The 22,234-nt window shown below is 41.8% G+C and overlaps 1 protein-coding gene across 2 annotated transcripts in view; it reads left to right on the forward strand.

The window, feature by feature from the left end:
• Positions 1 to 22,234, forward strand: part of GNAL (G protein subunit alpha L) — a 139,872-nt gene that overhangs the window by 87,596 nt on the left and 30,042 nt on the right. For both annotated transcript variants that reach the window (XM_028089343.1, XM_028089344.2), the window contains exon 5: positions 6,676 to 6,773. In XM_028089343.1, the coding sequence (XP_027945144.1) occupies positions 6,676 to 6,773 (98 nt within the window). The remainder of the gene's footprint in view (positions 1 to 6,675; positions 6,774 to 22,234) is intronic.

Consider the following 22,234-nt stretch of genomic DNA (forward strand, 5'->3'; position numbering starts at 1 on the left):
CAAAAATCCAAAAATGAAACTTCAAAAACTGTACATTTAAAATAACATCCAAGAAATCTACAGAGGAAAAAATTTAACAGATGATATGAAAGATTTATACACAGTAAACTACAAAGTATTATTGAGGGAATTTAAATAAGATATAAATAAGTAAATACATCATGTTCATGGATTAGAACATTCATTATTGTTAAGGTGGCACTTCTCCCTTCAGTGAGCTATAGATTCAGTGCAATCTCAGATCAACAGGCTTTCTCATAGAAATTGACAAGCTAATTCTAAAATGTATGTGGAAATTCAAAAGACCTAGAACAGTCAAAATGACGTTGAAAAAGAGGAGCAAAGTTGGAAGACTTAACACTACTAATTTTAAGACTTACTACGAGGCCACAGAAATCAAGACAGTGTGTTGTTGGCAGAAGAATAGACATACAGGTCAATGAAACAGAACTCAGTGTCCAGGAATAGACCTACATGTATATGGTCTATTTCAACAAAGGTACCAAAGTAATTCAGTGGGGAATGGTAGTCTTTGCAATAAACACACTGGGGAAGCTGGTTACCCGTATGGAAAAAAGTGAAACTTGACCCATTCCTCACACCATACTCAAAAATGAGCTCTGATAAATCATCATAGACCTAAATGTAAGAAGTATAAATGTAAAACTTTCAGAAGAAAACTTGGGGGATTTTTTTTTTTTTTTTTTTACTTTGGGCTAGGCAAAGATTCCTTAGAACACAAAAAAAGCATAATGCTAAATGGATAAATTTGATTAATTGGACATCGGCAAAATTTAAAACTTTGCTCATCAAAAGATGCTAAAGAAAATTAAAATGCAAGCTGCAGTTTGGGAGGAAATATTTGCAAAACCTGTGGCTGACAAAGGACTTAAACCCAGACAATTTTTTCAAATGTCTTATTCTTGTAAAAGAAATAAAACTCAATAGTAAGAAGACATACAACCCAATTTTTTTTAAATGGGCAAAATATTTGGGCAAACACTTAAAAAGAAGATATGCAAGTAGCCAACGATCACATGAAAAGATGTTCAAACTCTTTGGTCATTAGGGAAATGCAAACTGAAACCATAATTAGATGCCACTACATACCCACCAGAGTAACTCAAATTAAAAAGACTGGACAAAACCAGCTATTGAGGATGTGGTATAACTAGAACTCCTAGATATTGATCTCTTGACAATGTATAAGGGAATAGCCACTTTGAAAAACAGTGTAGCAGGGTGCCTGGGTGGCTCCGTTGGTTAAGCGACTGCCTTTGGCCCAGGTCATGATCCTGGAGTCCTGGGATTGAGTCCCTCATCGGGCTCCCGGCTGAGCAGAAGTCTGCTTCTCCCTCTGACCCTCTCCCCCCTCTCATGCTCTATCTCATTCTCTCTCATAAATAAATAAAATATTTAAAACAAAAAAAAGAAAAACAGTGTAGCAGTTTTTTAGTAAAGATTTTATTTATTTATTTGACAGAGAGAGACACAGTGAGAAAGGGAACACAAGCAGGGGTAGTGGGAGAGGGAGAAGCAGGCTTCCCGCAGAGCAAGGCAGACGTTTAACGACTGAGCCACCCAGGCGCCCCAACAGTGCAGCAGTTTTTTAAAGTTAAACACAACCCATATAATCCAGCAATTCCCCTCCTGGGTAGAATCAACGCAGTCTGGTACACAGATATTCCGAACAGCACTATTCATGACAGTCAAGAACTGAAAATAACTCAAATGTCCATCCACTGCTGAATGAATAAACAAAACAGGGTATATTCACACAGCAGAGTAGAACTCAGCAATTTTTTAAGAACAAACTGCTCATTTACATAACAAAATGGATGACAAAAATTCCATGCTAAATCAAAGAAGACAGACACAAAAGACAAGGTGATTTCATTTATATGAAATTTCCTGGAAAAGGCAAAACTGTAGGGAGAGAAGTAAGATTAACCGTGTCTGAGACCAGGGCTGGGGGCCGGGCTTGGCTCCAGAGAATTGGGTAAGAGATGATGAGGTGTTGTAAAACTTGCTTATGTCGGTGGTGGCCTGATTGTATGAAGAAATGGGTGAATTTTATGGTATATAGAGTATACCTCAAATCTGTTAAAAATGATTCTAAGAATAAAGTAGGCTGTCCTAAAGGAAAAAAAAAGTAGACAGGTGTGGGGTATATTATAAATTTGCCTTTGTCCTCCCTGGTCTCCCGGGCTCAGGGAGCAGGAGGAGGGAGGAGGAGGAAGGTAGCTGGCCTCAGAGCATGCTTGTGAAGCCAGGTTGATCACTTCCTTCCAGGAGAGCTTGAGCAAGGATAAAGTATCCCTAATCATACTTGCTTTGTCATCTGTCAAATGGAAATTGAATCGCCTACAAGGCAGGGTTGTCTCAGATGGGACCTTGTACATAAGGCCCTTAGAACATTGCCTGGAACATACGAAGTGCTCAGTAAATGGTAGGCGTGACCTCTTTTTATATGAGTTACTTGCTAAGATTGTTGCCCCGGGTGGTCAGAGGAAAGACATGGGCGAGGGGACTGCTAATGACTTTAATGTTTGGGTTTTTTTTTTAACATAGTTTCTGAAAGTTGTTTCTAAATAGAATTTTAGACATACTGTATTAAATTAGATTTGAGGATGGACAGAGATTATGAATAACAAAATCACAGTGTCAGCAGGCATGATAGATCCCAAACAGACTTGATACCCACCAGATAATTTGAAAAAACAAATGACAAATCCTGTTCGATTGTTCTGTTATCTGAGGGATAAGATTGAGTGCGTGTATTTTAAATGAATCAGACCTAAACTTGAGCTTTAGAAAATTCCATGTAAATAAATGGCTTCTGACCTGAAACTGCCTGTTTCTAAGGTCTGTTTGATTGTGGTGGTGGACGTTATCCACTATGTTCTCATAAAAAGTTCCATCAAACATTTATTTATACTTCGGCTTGTTCCAAGAAGGATTTAGTGCTGCTCACAAAGTTATAATACAAGGTAATGAAATAACTGAAAATGCAGGAGAACAGAATTAGGATCAGGAGATAAGTTATGTGGGACCAGAAGTGAAGTTAGCATCCAGAGTGTAAGGCCAAGCCCTACACACACATGAGGACTGACCCCAAAACGGGACTTCTAAGCTTTCCTGCAGTCAACTCAGTGACATAAATAAAAACATAGAAGAGCCACAGGGCTCCGAAGATTAAACATTAACAATAAAATATAAAAAGCGTTTGCTTCAGAAATGCAAAAAAAAAGTATTCCTGATACTAAAATTCAAGATATTTTCCATAAGTCACCTTAGAAGGAATATCGGGCGATGAGCATGAGGAAGAATGTTTTTACACTCAACTTAGAGATGATTTCCACCTGCATCGCATGTGAAAGCAGTTCTTCCCAAGACCTGCGGGCGTAGCCAGAACGTTGACTACAAACCACCTCACAGCATTCCCTTCCAGAGACAAGAAATACGCTTTGGGTTCTTATTTCAAAAATGAAAAATAGATCCCGGCTGTTAGTGTAACCAAAAAGTTCTATCAGCAGGGATCTCATGCAAGAATTTGCATTCTTAACATTTCCTACTATCATATGATTTCCACTTCAGGGCACTTATGAGGAATTTAAAAGAAAAAGAAAAAACTTGTTACTCATCTGAGAATCCCGGATTAGCTTTGTACTTCATGTGGAAAGGGAGATGTAGACTGCAGTACCAGAAGGAAAATGCTGTAACATGAAATGGATTAAAAAATTAAAATTTTTTATTTTAATTTAAATTTTGATTGAAAAATCAGAATGATGCTGTGAAAATGTTAAAGCCTTGCCTTTTTTAAAAGTAAGTTTAAATTTGGTACCATTATCATTTTTCCTTTCTGTAACACAACTCAAACTTCCTTGTTTTTTTTTAATTTTTTTTTAATTTGAGTAGAACTGATACACAATGTGACATTAGTTTCAGCTGTACAACTCAGTGACACGGGAAGCTTATAGGTTATGCTATGTCAAAGCCCTTTATTTTTTTAATTTTTTATTTTTTTATTAACATATAACGTATTATTTGTTTCGGGGTGCAGGTCTATGATTCATCAGTCTTACACAATTCACAGCGTGTCAAGGCCCTTTAAATAAGAGTAACAAAGGTTCGCATATTTCAGTTCCTAAATACATGAAGATCACAAGGCGATTCTCATTAATACCGAAAAAATTAAGAAATGTCAGTGATTTTCTTTTTATACTCTCAATTTCTACATAGTCTCAGTTGTCAAAAGCAGGTTACATTTCTCTGTGAATCATCTTTTTTTATTTTCAATCACACACACACACACACAACACTGAAATTAGTTTTATTTTATATTATTCATCTTAGCTGCTAATGGAGGCATACCAAAATTACTCCTCATATTTATTTCCCAGTTGGTTTCACAAATGCATGAGAATTCTAGCCTGGCTCTGGACAACCGGTTAAGCATGGCTAGAGAGGCTGCATTGGCTGACTTATTTGTTGTTATATTTTTAGTTGAGATAGTGGAGTTTTGGCTATGACTTTTAAGAGCCTTTATCTTTCAGAAATAATGTTGAAATAAAATTATATGGCATAAGAGATTAGCTGCAAAATAACAAATGTGGGGAAAGGCATGAGTTATTAAAAAAGAGAGAGAATTGGCCATGTGTTGGTAAACACAGAGGCTGAGTAGTGAATGGCCTGGGGAATTCTACTTTCGTAAGTTTGAAATTTTCTCTAATAAAAGGCAGAAGCAACAGCAGTAACAGCTCTGAAATTTTCCATGAGGTTTTTAGAACTCCTTAAAAAGTAAACATGGAGAATCCTGGAGACCTAGCTATATTCCAGTCCAGTGTCTTTGTTCACCAACCACGAAGCCGAAGCAGAGATTGTTGCTACTTTTATGTTCCTTTGGTGTCGTCCAAAGCATCTGCTTTAAAAACACAGTGCCCACAATTCCTGTTTTACTACCGCTATCAACACGGACCCCAGAAATCGTGCATCTTGGTTCTTGATTCAAGCACTCCTCTATAATTCTGTCTCAGAGGCTTCAGCTCATCCTGCTGAAGAAAAAAATGATTCAGACACCTGATAAAGACAGTAAGGAACTTTATTCAAGAAACTACTACACTAGGGGTTTGCAGGAGAGGAGAGAGATGGGGCTCGATTCCAAATATCATCATGACACAGAAATTAACATTGTCTTTCAAGACCATCTCGACAATAGAAAACCATATTTTTCATTTGGGGTGTGTGTGTGTGTGTGTGTGTGTGTGTGTGTGTGTGTGTGTGTGTGTCTTCATATGGCTCTTAGAGGAAAAAAGTTTTTAAGGAAGCCTATAAAAACTCCCTCACTGGAGTGACAAGAGCAGTAGTGGGAGATTCCAGAAGGAGCCGTAAATCTAGGGAGACAAAAACTGAGAGGGTCAGCTCCTCTCCTTCATACGGAGATTTCCCCTTCGTCGTCACCTGTGGGGAGTTTGGATTTGTTGACGACAGTGAGCAGCCGGACAGACAATAGGTATAGAGACACGGCAGACCTTTAGAGATTGTCCCTGATCCTAGGACATCAGGACCTCATGGCCCCTCACCCCTCCTGCCCTTTCTAAGGTTTTGTACCTAATTGTGTACTCGTGATTTTTTTCAAAGAGGGCCCCCTCAGTACTCAGGTCCACCTTGGTATGGACTTGTGAATCTTCAATAAAAGAATCAGCCCTTTTTTTTTTCTCCAAAAAATCGATGGACATGAGGTGTCAGAAGCCCCAGACCCTTTGGTGCAGATCAGAGATGGGAATGGGTGCTTCCTGGGGCTGCCGCGAGGGCAGATGACTAATGTGGGAAGGGATATAAATATTCTAATGAACAGGTTTGTGGAAATTTACGTAACTTCTTTTATATTTAGCAGCTGATGTGTTGTCATTTGCTTCCATAGCACTGTTAATTTAATTTGGGTAATTTTGGAAATATGAATTCATAAAGCCACCTCTTACTTTGAGAGAAGGAGAGTTCTTGTTTCAGAGGGTGCTGCTTGCCATAATGGATGAAATTAAGCTCTGCACCCACATGGGCTTGAGGGAACCAAAAATCACAGTTCACATGTAACTCATAGTGTTAAAAAATGCCAGAAAACAGCGAATTAGTATCCCCAAAGAGTGAAATTTTCAAGGTTTACTTCTGATGTACCTAATGCTTCTGGGCCGAATTTAACCTATCTGCTCAATCATGGCTATTCATAATCAAGGCTTACGGAAAGTTTCAAAGACAACAGCTAAAACAGAACTTACCATTGGAATAGGCACACTTTTCACTGCTGAAGTGACAAGTACCACTAGGCAGGTGACGGAGTACGAAGAACTTTAAAATTTTTGTTACAGTAGCTGTTGTATATATAGTTGATGAGTGCCACAAAATTACTTTTGACTCATAATTTTCATTTGGGGGAACTTTCTGGAAGGACAAGAACGTTTGACAGGTTGAATCGAGCAACGATAACACAGGTGCATCCATTTCTCATCAGGCCGCTCTCAAGTCCTACGCGTTTTCCTGTGTGTGAAGTCGACTCCTACAAGGAAAACAGTTCATGCGCTACCTGCAAAAATTTTTTGGCAGTTTCTTTTTACTTTTAACTTTTTAAAAAGATTATAACACTTGTGCTTTCTTATTTCGAACTTTTTCAAATATTAGGAATTCTTCGATCATGTGAAGAAGCTCTGGGATGATGAAGGCGTGAAGGCGTGCTTTGAGAGGTCCAACGAGTACCAGCTGATTGACTGCGCACAATAGTAAGTCAGCGTCTGAGCATGGCCAGGCCTCTCTGAAGCTACCCTTTAGCCCTCAGTTATGCTGCCCTCCCAGGGTCACTGAAGTCTCTTGAGTGCAAGGAAGAAAGCATTAACATCTTACTACAGAAATCAACTTTTAAAAGGGCACGGGTTTGGTAGATGGAAAACTGAAACTCCAACGGGAATCAGTGTTTCAAGGAAGAACCAGAAGCAGGTGTATTCATTTTACCCAGACCCTTGTTTTCAGTTCTGTTCATCTTTTTGCTTTCTATAAAATTACAGGCATATCTGTAAATTAGAGTGTACTTAGATATTCGTTATCATATTTTCACTTTGGAACAGGGCCCCCAAATTAAATTTTAAAATAATATCCACATCTGCAATTGAACCCAAGCTCTTAGTTAAAGTAATAAGCGATCATCCTATACATGTTGGAAGTAGACTAGAACCTTGAAAGTGGATGGTAAGAGAATAAGTAAAGCCTTGATGAAAAAATGCAATGAGAAATATGAAATAAGGAAAGGACTCTGGTGCCTAGGCTGGCTCATTATTTTTCCCTGAAATGCTCATTTTCCTATTTTCTTTTGCTATTTTAGATCCATTCAACAACCATTAGACAATAGTGGGCCCAAGAAGAATGTTAATCAAGAATTTCTAGATATGTTTGTTATTTTGATAACAAAAACTGTATTTAAAGTTGTTTTATATAACACTTGGGACAGCAAGAAATGAGCGCTTTTACATTTTAAGTCTGTAAACTCTAAAAATTCATACCTGTGGAAGGGGTAGCTGTGTGGCCTCCCCAGCCCCTCCTCATCCAGAGTTCAGGCACCATCACCTCGTGACAGGCACCGAGAGAAGCCAATGGCAAGGGCCCGAGGACAGGGTGCTGGGCGTGTCCCAGGCAGTGACAGGAAGCCAGCCCGGGGACAAATGGGTAAGGGAAGAGTGGCCAACTCTCAAACACATGAGAGAGGTCAGTGAGGCCAGACCCTCCCGATTGCCAAAGGTCCTGCCAAGGACCTTGGATTTCTTCCAAATGCAGTGAGTGACCATCGGTTCCATGAGTGAGATTGTTGGGGTCACTCTGGCTGCTATGTGGAGTATTAGAAGAAGGGAACAAGGACCCGAGCGGGATGGCTCGGGTCAGATGCCACCATGGAGGTGAGCCCTGGGACCCAAAGGGGCAGAACGAGGTGGTGAATCAGAATGCCGGGGGCGGAAGAAAGTGGGGATCAAGGAGGACAACAGGGAAGGTCACGGTGCCATTTATTGAGACGGAGGAACCCGGAAGATGTTGTGTATGGGAGGACGGGGGATGATATCAAGCCCCGGTTTGGAGAAGTTAGGTTGGAGATACATTCCCAAGGCGAGAGATGAAGCAAACAGCTGGTTGTAGATCCCGGAGCTCAGAATCGAGACTGGCAGAATATATAGAGGACAGGGTCCTGGACAAGGAAATTCAATCCCCAGAGGTTGGTTTCAGGAGGAGGAGCCTAAAACCATATCAGAGAAGTAGGCGGAGAGGGAGTCCTTCAGAGGAGAGGGGAGGATCTCGGGGCTGAGATGCGGGAGGAGTGATGATGTTAAGATTCGCTTAACCTCCTTCTTATGATGACCGAGAACTGGCTCATCCTCCCCCCAGTCCATGAGCATTTGATGAACGGCAGGTGTGTCTAGCAAGCGCTCTTGGTGCGACAGGGGTAGTGAAATGGCGATGCAGCACCCACCTGCTGCATACATGCTGAAATGAGCACCAGAGCATTAATGGCCCTCCACTGTATATGCTGAAGAAACTATTTACTAATTAAACATTTCTGTGAATTAGAAAAGTATTTAAAATTTCTTGTCTCCTGCCATGCTTAACCGGTCCTTTAAGACTTACCTTAAATCAATATTCCCTTTTTAAATTGGCGTGCCAATTTAGTTGACGTTTGTGGATGCACTGCTCTGGTTACTCTCAGGTCATTTGGTATGTACATTTGCTTCCACGAGAGCCAGGCTGGGTTAGGTTTGGAGGTGGAGTGGGGCGAGGTTCCCAGTGGAGCTCAGATGCACCCTGGGAGGGTCTCAGGAGGCACACCACTCCCCGAAGGGCCCTTATCTTTCCTTCTGGCTCTCACTAGCTCTTTCTCGAACATGTCATCTCAGTTGTTTAAAAGCCACGGGGGGGTGGGGCACCTGGGTGGCTCAGTCGTTAAGCGTCTGCCTTAGGCTCAGGTCATGATCCCAGGGTCCTGGGATCGAGCCCCGCATCGGGATCCCTGCTCCGCGGGAAGCCTGCTTCTCCCTCTCCCACTCCCCCTGCTTGTGTTCCCTCTCTCGCTGTGTCTCTCTCTGTCAAATAAATAAATAAAATCATTTAAAAAATTAAAGCCACAGCGGTGTTGTAGAGATGGAAAGAATATCCTAAGTTAATGCTAGCAATGGGAATTTCAAGCACAGCTCATAATAATATTAAATTCACTTACATTGGCATTTCAAGTTGATGGGAATATGTGCTTTCTCGTCCTTTTCCAGTATTTCTTGAGCAGAGTTGTGAGGGAGCGCCACAGTGCTACTCAGTATCAAATTATTCTCACACCACTCCAGTAATAGAATGAATGACTTATTTTAACATAGAATATGCAAATATAAATTTTTTAAAAGGAAGAAGTGGTATGAGCCTTGACAATAGGCAGTTAGGATTCAGATCTCTGCTCTGCCACTGACAGTCGTGTGAGAGTCTGGGCAAACTCATGGGGACAATTATGGGTCCCATTCTCATACGGTTCTCATAGAATTAAATATGTATATCTCCAAAGTCCTCAAAATAGTGCTCATGAGCCCCAGATCGGCTCTTGCTGTTATGTTACCAGTGTGGAAGCTGAGGTCCAGAGAGGTAAACTAAGGCACGTAAGACCAGAGTTTCTCAGAAATAGGTGGCACAGAGCCAAGGTCTGACATTCCTTTGGTCCCATCCTTTTAGATTACTGAGGGCCATGGGCACATGCTGCCTTGCTCGTGAGGTCAAGACTCCCTCCCAGACTCGCCAGGAACGAGGCACTGAAGTTTCAGCTGTGGCTTTCTTAACTCTGGGCCTGGCAGAATCTCAGAAAGCAATTCTCTGCCTAGACCTCACTATCTAGGTTAATCCTAACTGCTACAACATTGCTTTCTTTATCCATTTAATACACGTGGGAATCGAGTTGGATCAATAGCCTTTATCTCTTAATACCCGTTGTTTTTCCTCTAAACTCTGATTTTGAGGTGGGGATGAGGGATTTTAAAAAACAAGGAATATTGCAGTAATTTGTTAGACCAACATAGGGCTACCAAATTTTATGTTGCCAAATTAGATGTTAAAGAAATAGAAGCTGCCTCCACCAGTCATCAGCCATCCCTCCAAGAAAAGAAAAGACATGTCAGCATCCAACCAATGAAGTGACGTGATCTCAGAGGAAAGCCCTGAGACTTGTCCAACCCACGTAATCTTTAACTCTTCAGGGAATGTGTCTTATTCCTCCTAAAATGTCCAGGTGAATGTTCTCTCATGAAGTCAGTGCTCAGTAGGTGCTATTTGAAATAAATGAATTCGCAAAATAAGAGCCTGATATTCACTATGGTACTTGAGAGGAAAAGCTGGCCTGTCCTTTTTTTTTTTTTTTAAGATTTTATTTATTTATTCAGAAGAGACAGAGAGAGAGAGGCAGAGAGAGAAGCAGGCTCCTTGCTGAGCAGGGAGCCCGATGTGGGACTCGATCCCAGGAAGCTGGGATCATGACCTGAGGTGAAGGCAGACGCTTAACCATCTGAGCCACCCAGGCGCCCTGGCCTGTCCTTTTTTAAAAGTGCACAGCCTACCCCAGATTCAGGCTCTGTGGCCTCCTTCTTCCCCCTTGCAGATCCCCAGCGTCTGACACGTTTTCTTTTTTCCTCTCATCAAAACTGCTCTGAGAAAAGATCTGACTTACCTCTTGGTGTGAATTTGAGTCACTCTGTTCCCTTGCTCAACAGTATTGCGTTTTGAACCTTAACGCTTACTATAAAGGGAATAATTCTAAGCTCCATTAAAGTAATTTCTTCCATGGCAAAAACCAGGAGAATATTTTGGGGAAGAGGTGCTTCTCAGTGATGCTGAAATTCTGTTAAGGCAGAGCTGCCCATGAAGAGTCTGGGAATGTCTGGCGGTTCCTTAAAAGCTTATACACAGAGGTACACAGCAGTCCCACTCCTGGATATTTACTCAAGAGAATTAAAAACATACATCCAGGGGCGCCTGGGTGGCTCAGTTGTTAAGCGTCTGCCTTCGGCTCAGGTCATGACCCCAGGGTCCTGGGATCGAGCCCCGCATCAGGCTCCCTGCTCGGCGGGAAGCCTGCTTCTCCCTCTCCCACTCCCCCTGCTGTGTTCCCTCTCTCACTCTCTTTCTCTGTGTCAAATAAATAAATAAAATCTAAAAAAAAAAAAAAAGCATACACCCACACAAAAACTCATACACGGACGTTCATGGCTGCATTATTCACAAGAGCCAGAGTGCAAACAACCCAAATGTCCATCAGATGATGAATGGAAACACAAAACAGGATCCATCACACAATGGAATATTATTTGGAATAAAAAGGAATGAAGCACTGATTCATGCTACCACATAAATGAACCTTGAAAACATTATATTAAGTGAAAGAAGCCAGACACAAAAGGCCACATATTATATGATCCAGTTTATATGAAATGTCCAGGATAGGCAAATCCACAGAAGCAGAAAATAGATTACTGATGGCCAGGGGCAGGGAAAATGGAGAGTGACTGCTAATGGGTATAGGATTTCTTTGGGGGATAATGGCAATATTCTGGGATAGGATAGTATTGATAGTTGCACAACCTGTGACTATACTAAAAACCACTGGGTTGTACAATTCAAACTGGTGAATTTTATGTTATGTGAAATATATGTTATGTGAATTATATCTCAATCTAAAAAAAAGGAAGCTTATGGAGGAGGGAGGGATTCAGGGCAGGAAAAGCAATGGGAACACTGGTCAAGATTGGCGGGGTGGGGGACCCACATTGTCCTCGCTGAGCCAGGGGTCCTCTTGTCAACGACGGATGAAAGTCTATGCCTGCATTTACAAGGCCTGCTTTTTATAAGGCCTCCATCAATCACAAATGCATGCCACTCCAATTCTGCAAACACATACAAGCAAACGGGAACCCCGAAATTATAAAGCACCTATGGTATAAAAATGAAAAAAGCTATGGTAATCTTTACTATGCTATTTTTCATGCAAGGAGTTGAAACTTGCTCAGGCTACTTCAAGAAAAGGGGAATTTGTTCGGAGTCTCTCTGGGAAACCACTATTGAGTCAAAGGCACTGTGGGGACCAGCTCTTCTATTCCTGCTGTCTGGGCATTTCAACTTCGCTTTCCCTGTCTGCTCTTCTCATCCCTGGATCCTACAGCAGGTGCACACTGTAATCTGCAGGCCAGATCCCAGAGGAAACAGAGAGATCAATTTTGCTAAAAGCCAGGCGGCCTGCATCTGGCCGTAGCCTTACCTGCTGTCCCTGGGGCCCACAGGTCCAGTCAGTGGCCATCCCCACGTCCTTGAGCAGTAAGGCGGGCCAGCCAGACTGACCGCCCTGGCTAGAGGAGTGTGGGAACAGTCATTATAACTGAGCATTAAGTATTGTACTTTGGGAGAAAATGAATGTCTTCGAAGCACTGAGCAAGCTGTGCAAATCACCAGAGATTATATTTTATCCAGAATTGCCCAGTTCCCACTGTGAAAATTAAAAGACAATCTCTACTGTATTATCCCCCAAAATGCATTTCCTCTAAGTCCTAATAATAAGTGATTATGTAGCCATGGAAACAGCTATTTTGGGAGAAAGAAAATCAGAGAAAATTGGATCTTTAAAACAGGTTTATAAAATCAGTCTTTGCTTAATGTAACTTGAAACTCCACGGCTCACAGTGTAAGTTCTTAGGCTTTGTACCAGTTGTTTACATGATAAGCACTTCTAGGAGTGGCATCCATTTGAATAATTGGTTTTAGAATACTCGCAAAGAGAGAATATTCCAGAAAAAAGGAGAGAGTTGTGAGAAAGGTACAGTGATTTTTCTGCTGCATCCCTGTCTGCCTTTGGCCATCTGTCAGGAGTCTTTTTTTTTTTTTTAAGATTTTATTTATTTAATTGACAGAGAGAGAGGGAACACAAGCAGGGGGAGTGGGAGAGGGAGAAGCAGGCTTCCCGCCGAGCAGGGAGCCCGATGCGGGGCTCGATCCCAGGACCCTGGGATCATGACCTGAGCCGAAGGCAGTCGCTTAACCAACTGAGCCACCCAGGTGCCCCTGTCAGGAGTCTTGATGACCACATTTCCCACATTTACTCTCCAGCACTATTTGGTTCTCATGGCTCCCAAGTCCCCGAATCTAAGCTTTCCGGACAATCAGGAAACTATTAGCAAAAATGAAGTTTCAACTTCAAAGTTGCTTTTTTTCCCCAGGTCATTTTAAAATAAGAGAAACTATAATTTAAAATGTGTATGTTACTATATACTGTTGAACTCATTAAACATATAATCAAACTGCCTGGGGCACATAAACGTTCTTCTCAATTCTCATTTGACCTTCATCTTTAGCCAGATTTGTTGTCAGATTTATTTTCTTGATCTGCAGAATTGGAAATGTTCCTGTTTATGGGCAGTACAGTCCACTTTTTTTTAAGTATGAAGAATAAATTTAGTGGCAGGGCAAAGTAGGTAGACCAAATAGAGTAAGTCGGTCAGCCCCTGGTTATATCCATTTCTCCCACGCCCGCTTGGAAACCCTGCCCTGAGAAGGAATTTTGAAGAGGGCTTGCGTGATACGCATGCTTCCATGTGAGCGGGAAGCCTACACCTCTCCTCCTGCATTTCCCTCACGCTCACCTGCGACCACACTCACAACCCTTCTGACATCAGACGTGTGAGGTGTTTTCCCATGCCAGGCAGTGCACCACGACACCAGCTGGGTGTCCTCCCACTCCACTCAATTCTGATGCTGTCTACCTGGAACCCATATCGCATGCCACAGGTTAAGGGCTCGGTCCCATGAGGTTGCCCCCACTGCAGATGCCAGGCTCAAGGGATAGGTGATCTACAGCGTCTGCCCTACTATTGACAACTCACAGAACTCAGGGACACTTACTTACATTTACTCGTTTATGAAAGGAAATGATAAAGGATACGGATGAGCAGCCGCATGAAGAGATGTGCAGGGCAAGATCGGGAAGGGTCTCTAGCACAGGAGCCTCTGTCCCCCTGGAGTTGGGATGTGCCATCCTCCTGGTGCGTGCAATGCGTTCAACCAACCTAGAAGCTCTCCAAACCCCGTACTTAGGGAGGCTCCATCACGTCGGCATGATCTATTCTTAACTCCAGCCCTTCTCCCCTTCTTGGAGGATAGGGTGGTGGGGAGCTGAAAGTTCCAAGCTTCTAATCATGGCTTGGTCCTTGCAGTGACCAGCCCCATCCAGGAGCCCACCCAGAGTCACCTCATTAAAACAAAAGATGTTCCTGTCACACAGGAAGGTACAAGGGATTTAAGAACTAGTGTCAGGAGGGGCGCTTGAGTGGCTCAGTCGTTAAGCGTCTGCCTTTGGCTCAGGTCATGATCCCAGGGTCCTGGGATCGAATCCCACATCAGGCTCCCTGCTCGGCGGGGAGTCTGCTTCTCCCTCTCCCACTCCCCCTGCTTGTGTTCCCTCTCTTGCTGTCTCTCTCTCTGTCAAATAAATAAAATTAAAAAAAAAGTGTCAGGAATGGGGGCAGAGACAAAGTATTAGAACAGAAGATGCCCCTAGTGCTCTTCCCACTTAGGAATTTACAAGGGGTTCAGAAGCTCTGTGCCAGGAATCAGGATCAGAAACCAATAGGTTTTTTTTTTCCTATTTCTCACATGCGTAAACAAAATTTTTAAAATCTTTCAGAAAACTACTCCCTTGAGTGGAGAATCCTGGTGGGTTCCCACACATCACCTCATTTAATCCTTATGCTTCCTGTAAAGAGAGGATGCTGAGATGGGGCTACAAGTCCTGTCCCTTCCAGCATGTCACGCTAATTTCTCGTGTTTCTCATTCCCTAGATATTGTTAGATTCATTTTGAAGGCTGTGAAAATCAAGCCTTTGAACTATATATGGTAAATAATAATGTTTTTGCTGCCTGAGAGCTCTATTTCCCCAATTATTTCTTAGAAATAGAACCCTTGTCAAACAGTGTCTTGTGCAGTGTACCAGCAGTGACGAGCCCAGCGCGTCACCCTTAGCCTCTCCCCATGCTCCTTACGGTGGCTCAGTTGGTGGCGAGGAACGCTCCACGGGGCCCAGCTTAAAGACTAAGGCCACCGGGGCGCCTGGGTGGCTCAGTCAGTTAAGCATCTGCTTTCAACTCAGGTCATGATCCCAGGGTCCTGGGATCGAGCCCCACGTCAGGCTCCTTGCTCACTGGGGAGCCTGCTTCTCCCTCTACCCCCCTCCCCCCACTCGTGATATCTCTCTCTCTCTCTCAAATAAATAAGTAAAATCTTTTTTAAAAAATAAATAAAATTCTAAAAAATAAAAAAATAAATGAAGACTAGGGCCGGTTTCCAAAGTTGAAGCAGCAGGACCAAATACAATTTGCATCAAATACCAAACCAAAGTCCTATTTTATTAGAATACATATATCAAACCAAAGTGGTATTTTATTAGAGACAAATTTATTCTAGATGGTCACATGGATCACATTTACTTTGTATAAGATCTATGTGGCCATTTTGATAAAAGCAGAATTGAAACCCAGTGCTCAGAGATGACAGTTGAGTCTTTCACTAGGGCTCAACATCCAGTTTCTTCCTGCCGGGGAAAGGGTGTTTGGGAATACTCTGGTTTATGTAGATGAGTAACAGCAAATAGTAGCAAAAACAGGGTTGTTTGTTGTTTTGTTTTGTTTTGTTAATTTGCTTTGTAATCACCAGAACCATTTTAAGTTAAATGATGCTGAATGTGAAAAGGAGAAGAGTAAGAAATTCTCTTCCAAGTTGAATTCCTGGCAGCCTCCTCACATTTCTAAATATAAATGCGAGGTCTGATAGACACTTAGATGTTTTGGTTTTTTAACTTTCAAATGCACAAAGATAGTCTTTAAGACAGAATTCTGTTCTGTGCCACATTGTCACCTGTGGTGATGTGGCATTGCTCACTTGTGATGAGCCTGGGCCCAGCGTGGGACGGGCCTTGATGCAGCAGGACGCCGCATTGTCCGTGTCCTGTGGGAACTTACCGTCGTTATACTGAGGTCAGGCGCCGCACTGTCTGGACAACGGCCAGCGCACCCCTACAGCCTTCCTGCCAAACAGCACCACAGCTGCAAGAAGTGGAAAATATGTGCACAACAGCTTGATAGGAGCTGGGAGCACACAGGTGTTCACATGTGTCAAAACTCAGCAAAGGTACACTCAAGAGTTGTGTTTCTTTGGACCTAAATTTTAACCTCAACAGAAAAAAACTGTGAACAAATACTGATGTCTAGACAAAGATCTGCATGTTGAAGTATTTAGGAGGAAGTGAATTGGTGTCTGCAATTTCTTTGAAATGCATCAAAAGTAAGGTAGATGGATAGATATGTGATTTTTTTTTTTTGAGTATGGTAAAATGGTAATGGCAAAATCTAGATGGTGGGTGTTCAAGCATCCACTATAAAATTATTTCAAGTTGCATGTTTGAAATGTGTCAGAATAAAATGTAGGGGGAGGGATATACACTTGTACAGAAGTCTACAGAAAAATAAATCACATAGCAACACAAGTTAACACATCAGTGGTACTCCACACACAATATGCCACATAAGACATTTGCCTTTTGGGGGGGGTGGGGTTTATTACAATTCTCTGAAGTGTTTGCTGAGTTCTTTGAAACATTTCCAAGGACCCCAAGGACCTCAGATTGAAAACCACTAAATCGAGTATGAACAAAGTGTACAGCTTCAGAAAGACTTACAGGTGTGTCCCGGATTTCTGAGCCTCCACGGGTAGCTGCAAGATAGCCCATAGTGTTGTAGAAATTTACCAGGTGGGGCACTGTTCTATGCCCATTACACAAGGTAACAAATTAATCCTCACACTAACCCAAAGAGGAGAAAAACAAATCACCTAATATTACACAGGCCCACACCGTGCCATCTTATGACTTCATTTATCCAGGATTTCAAATCTTAAACCTAAAGATGTGAGAGACTATTTTAGGTTAAAAGTTCAACATTATGTGAGCTTCAAATGTGTGCCAGGTGCTACCAGATGCTAAATGTAAAGATGATGAGGCCTGGCCCTAAGCGTAAATAAGTGGATTTTCACAAGGGCCCCCATTTTCTCGGATTCTGAAGCCACTCTCATCCACCTTCCATTTCCATCCAATTCATATTGTGAGCATAGTTTGCAGATGAAAGCCAGGATAGATGTTTTTATAGAGGTCCTCGTGGTTCAAGAAAGTGAAAAGACAACTCACAGAAGGGGAAATATATTTATAAATCATGTATCTTATAAGGGACTTGTATCCAGAATCTATAAATAACTCCTACAGCTCAGTAATAAAAGGTTAAATAATTTTCATATTAAAGTTTTCATCAATTTTAGAATGAGCAAAGGATCAGAATAGACATTTCCCCAATAAGATATGTAAATGGCCAGTAAGCTCATGAGAAGATGCTCAACAGCATTAGCCATTGGGAAATGCAAATCAAAACCATAATGAGATACCACTGCACAGCCACTAGGATGGCTATGATCAAAAAAAGTCAAATAAAAACAAATGTTGGCAAGCATGTGTAGAAATTGGAACCCTCAGATATTGCTGGTGGGAATATAAAATGGTACAGCCGCTTCAGAAGACAGTCTAGCAGCTCTACAAAAAGTTAATCACAGAGTTCCCATGTGACCCAGCAATTGACTCCCAGATACATATTCAAGAGTATTGAAAACATACATCCCCACAAAAACTTCAAGACAAATATTCACAGCAGCATTATTCATAAGAGCCAAAAAGTGGAAATAACCCAAATGCCCATCAGCTGATGAATGGGTACACAAAATGTGGTCTGTCTGTACAGTGGATTATTATCGAGCTATGAAAAGGAATGAAACACCGACACAGGCTACAACATGGAAGAACCTTGGAAACATTATGCTCAGTGAAAGAGGGCAGACACAGAAGGCCACATGTCATATGGTTCCATTTCTATGAAATGCCCAGAACAGACATATAGAGACAGAAAGTAGATTAGGGTTGCACAGGGCTGAGGGAGGGTGCGGGGGGCAGAGGAGGAGTGGCTGCCTGACGGGTATGAGGTTTCTTTTCAGAGTGATGAAGATGTCCTGAAAGGGATTATGGAGATGGTTGCGCCACTCTGAATAAGCAAAACACCACCGAATCGTGCACTTCAAATGCACCTTAAATTGACTTTTTTTTTTAAATTTATTTATTTATTTATTTATTTATTTGATGAGAGACACAGTGAGAGAGGGAACACAAGCAGGGGGAGTGGGAGAGGGAGAAGCAGGCCTCCGTGGAGCAGGGAGCCCGATGTGGGGCTCGATCCCAGGACCCTGGGATCACGACCTGAGCCGAAGGCAGACACTTAACGACTGAGCCACCCAGGCGCCCCGCACCTTAAATGGAGATGCCCTGTTGGAACTTGCTTAATTAAATCTTAACTTGGACACCTCAGTAAAATTAATTTGGAGACTGCTGATCATTGGGATTTCCTAATTTAGGGCCTTTCCGTTTAATTCCAAGGCAGGGGAAGAGACTCCATTCAAAAGTGGTGAACGATTGCTGGATTGAAGTTCATATTCCTGACCCTGTACAGCGCATTCTGGTTCATCTGTGCGCTCGAACTGAGTGTGGTGATAGTTGTAACGCTGTGGAAAGCATTCAGTATAAGACTTATAACATTTCACATTTTGCACATGCTTCCTACTTAAGTCAGTTTAAGAGAGGAAAGAGAAGAAAAGAAATGCAAAAGCAAAAACGCTGATTGAAAATAGGATTCTCATGCTGAAAAGATGTTATTAAGACATATTAAATCTCTAAAAAAGCATCGTCATGGAAGTTAGCAGGTAATTTTATCAGAAGTTATTTCCGTGGCATTTTGAGTTACTCCTTTCCATGCAGAGCCTGACACCATGACGACTCATTAAATATGTGTTGAATGAATAATAAATCTAATCAGGTTGTTTAAACTCTTCCTTATGAATGGTTCACGTGCTGTTGTTGACTGCTCGCGTGGAATTGTTGCTTACCACTGCACCTGGATCCATGCCTGCCTCATAGCAGGTGGTCAAGAAATAGTTGTTAAATGAATGGACTTTGATAGCTTTTCTTTCTCTGTGTTCTCTACCATTCATAGTCACCATTCTCATGTATACGGAATCAATTTTGCTGTAAAGCTCAGATCAAGGCATGGTATCTGTTCATAGAAGCATTATCCAAAATAGCCAGAAAGTGGAAACAAGAAAAATGTCCATCAAATGATGAATGAAGAAACAAAATGTGGTCTGTCCTTACAGTGGAATATTATTCAGCCCTTAAAAGTATTATTGATGGCTGCTACTACATGGTCTCCTTTAGGACAGACGTGTCCACCGTCTCAGAGAAAACTGTATACCGTAGCAGTACATCGTACAACTACTTCCCTCCAGTAAACAACGAGACCATGTTCACAATATCAAGAAATTTATTAAAGCCTTTAAATCAGATTTAGCGAATAAGGAAGCTGCCCTTTGATAGCACATCAAAGAAACAGGGAGAAAGAAAAAAAAACCTTCCTTGGGATAGTATGTGTGTCAGTGGTTAGAATTACATATCTTTCTTACACCAGACTATATTGATCACATAATAATTAGAATCCGTGGTATCAGCGAAAAGCCACCTTTCAAATACAAGTTTATTCTATTATTATTTTTAGATTAAGGAAATCTAAGCACAAATAGAATTTCCATTTGCCTACTAGCACTTTTATTCATGTGACAACAGTTACATGCATGGTATGCCTTTGTTTCTTAATCTGTTTTATATTACTGTGAATCTGGAATTAATATTTTGCATTAAGGTGAATGTTCTGCATTATTTCTGTGAGGAAGGAAAGAAAATCTTCACATCAGCTACCTGAGACAAGAGGTAACTGCTAAGAAAGAAATTGCTTCTCCATACTCTGCCAAAATGCATGCAGTGACTAAATATATCTTCTAAAATCTACGAGATTTAATAGGCCATTTTTGCAAAAAAGAACATTTTTTTATTCTCAACTGAACATGTTTAATGACATCTCATATCTCTTTTAAGATCAGAAACTCAGTATGAGATGAATGTAGATTGGAAGGTCCGTTTCTCATTCGGATTCTTCCTGACACATGGTGTGATCTGAATAAATCGCATACTTAGTCGCTGAAAATAGAGAGCCCACGGGCCACCCTTCCACAGAAGGCTTTACCTACAGCTTCCTCCTCTACCCTTGGTCAACCACATGCTTCCACAATTAAAGATTGTAAAGGCCGGCTTCCCTGTAAGGACCTAGGGCAGGTAGTGGGACACCATCCTGGGCCACTGGCAGAAAGGAAACACCAGGATGCTTCCAGTGAGCAGGAATCATGTTGACTGCAACTTGTGGTTGTTTTCTTGTTCTATTTCATATAAGTGACATTGAAGAATTCACAAAGTTTCACACTGTAGTGAAAGGTGAAGTTCATTTAGCTTTGCGTTCTCCTTTAACCCCTAAACTACTCCAAAAATATACATATATGTTTTCCTTTTTCCTGCAGTATGCTAAGATTCACTATTAAGTATTGTTTTCCAGATGTTAATCTTGGCTGGGACTTAAGATATTTAGGACATGGTCAATCATGTCCTGAGGCAGCCTGGTGGTTCCTAGAAAAGAAACCACCACGTGTTGAATTTATCAGGAAAGCTCAGGCCGCACTTCTAGGAGAAGAAACGCTGTGGGAAATAAATACCCCTGTTTATGGGACGTTATACATGCATCACGTTTGCGGATGACTTACCTATCATCCCTGAACCGTGAACTCAGTAAATATTTGTGGGATACAGGCACGAGCTGGAAGATTCTAGCCCAACCCCATCAAAGATGATAGAACAAGAATGCATATCCCTTATGTTTTAGTTGATGTATCTTGCACCTGATGACTGAGTTCAAAACCATTTTGAAGTTAACACTTTATTTATTTTTTTTAAGAGGTAAGGTTTCTATTTTTTAAAAACATTTTATTTATTTATTTGAGAGATAGAGAGCATGAAAGAGAGAGAGCGAGCGCACCCATGAGCAGTGGGGGGAGGGGTTGGGGGAGAGGGAGAAGCAGCTTCCCAGCTGAGCAGGGAGCCCTACCTGGGGCTCGATCCCAGGACCCCAGGATCATGACCTGAGCCACCTAGGCTCCCCATGAAGTTAACACTTAAAAAATATATATATTGATCTTTGGCCTCCTTTTAAGCCACCAGTGATCACTGTCACAGAGAAAACTGAATCCTGTCATAGCACATTATAGAAGTATAGAAGTGACAAGAAATACTCTGCTTTGTTATAAAGCTTTTTACATTCTAAATAGAAGTGTTAAAATAAATTCGTTTGGTGCTGGGTGGTGCAGTGGGTTAAGGGTCCGATTCTTGGTTTCACCAAGGGATTACCAGGCTTAACCTTGCACGGGCACTAATGGCCAATGACTCCTTCCTCTTTGTATATAGTGGGGGTTAAACCAGAATTGAAAGGACTTTAAATGGTTCCAGAATATGCAACTGTTAGAACTAGCACTGTCCTGTGGCCATGAGTATTCTAAATCACTTGACTTAAGCTTATTTTATCTGTGAGATGATGTGACTTACAAGCTGTGTCTCGTGGCAGGTCAGACGCAGCATTGATTAGGGATATGAGTATGTCAGCAGCACACGCTTGTTCCCAGGAGCAGCAGTAAGACCCCCACCACCACCCCCTCCCAGTACTCTATCCAAACTACCTCTGCGGATGCTCCCAGCTTCTGACAATCTGATTTCATGATATACACAAGGTGCCCCAAGAGGAGGACAAGAGGTTTTCATATGCAGCAAAATTTACTGCCTAGTGTGCACATGAACAGTTTTTTAACTCGTGGGTTGTAAGCTTAATGTTCACCTTTTTTAAAAAGTGATGTGAGAACAGCCAGCTTCCTGGTGCTCAGAGTGGCCTGGACAAGCCGGTGTGCAGTCCTATTCATTTGCCCCAGCTCCGTAGTTGTGAAATCACTCTCCATCCAGAACTGTGTCTGCAGGGTGCCCACCAACGTCCCATTAGACAGTCAGGCAGCAGGAGATATTGCCGTGTGTTTCTACTCAGGGAAATAAGCTTTTCTTACAAAGAAAAAAAAAGTAGCATAATAAAGATTTCTGGTGAAAAATGGGAACAGTGATTGGAAAGAGGA

Source organism: Eumetopias jubatus, unplaced genomic scaffold (assembly GCF_037043125.1).
Source record: "Eumetopias jubatus isolate StellerSeaLion01/CBP00866 unplaced genomic scaffold, mEumJub1_p1.0 scaffold_16, whole genome shotgun sequence".
Classification (NCBI taxonomy): Eukaryota; Metazoa; Chordata; class Mammalia; order Carnivora; family Otariidae; genus Eumetopias; species Eumetopias jubatus.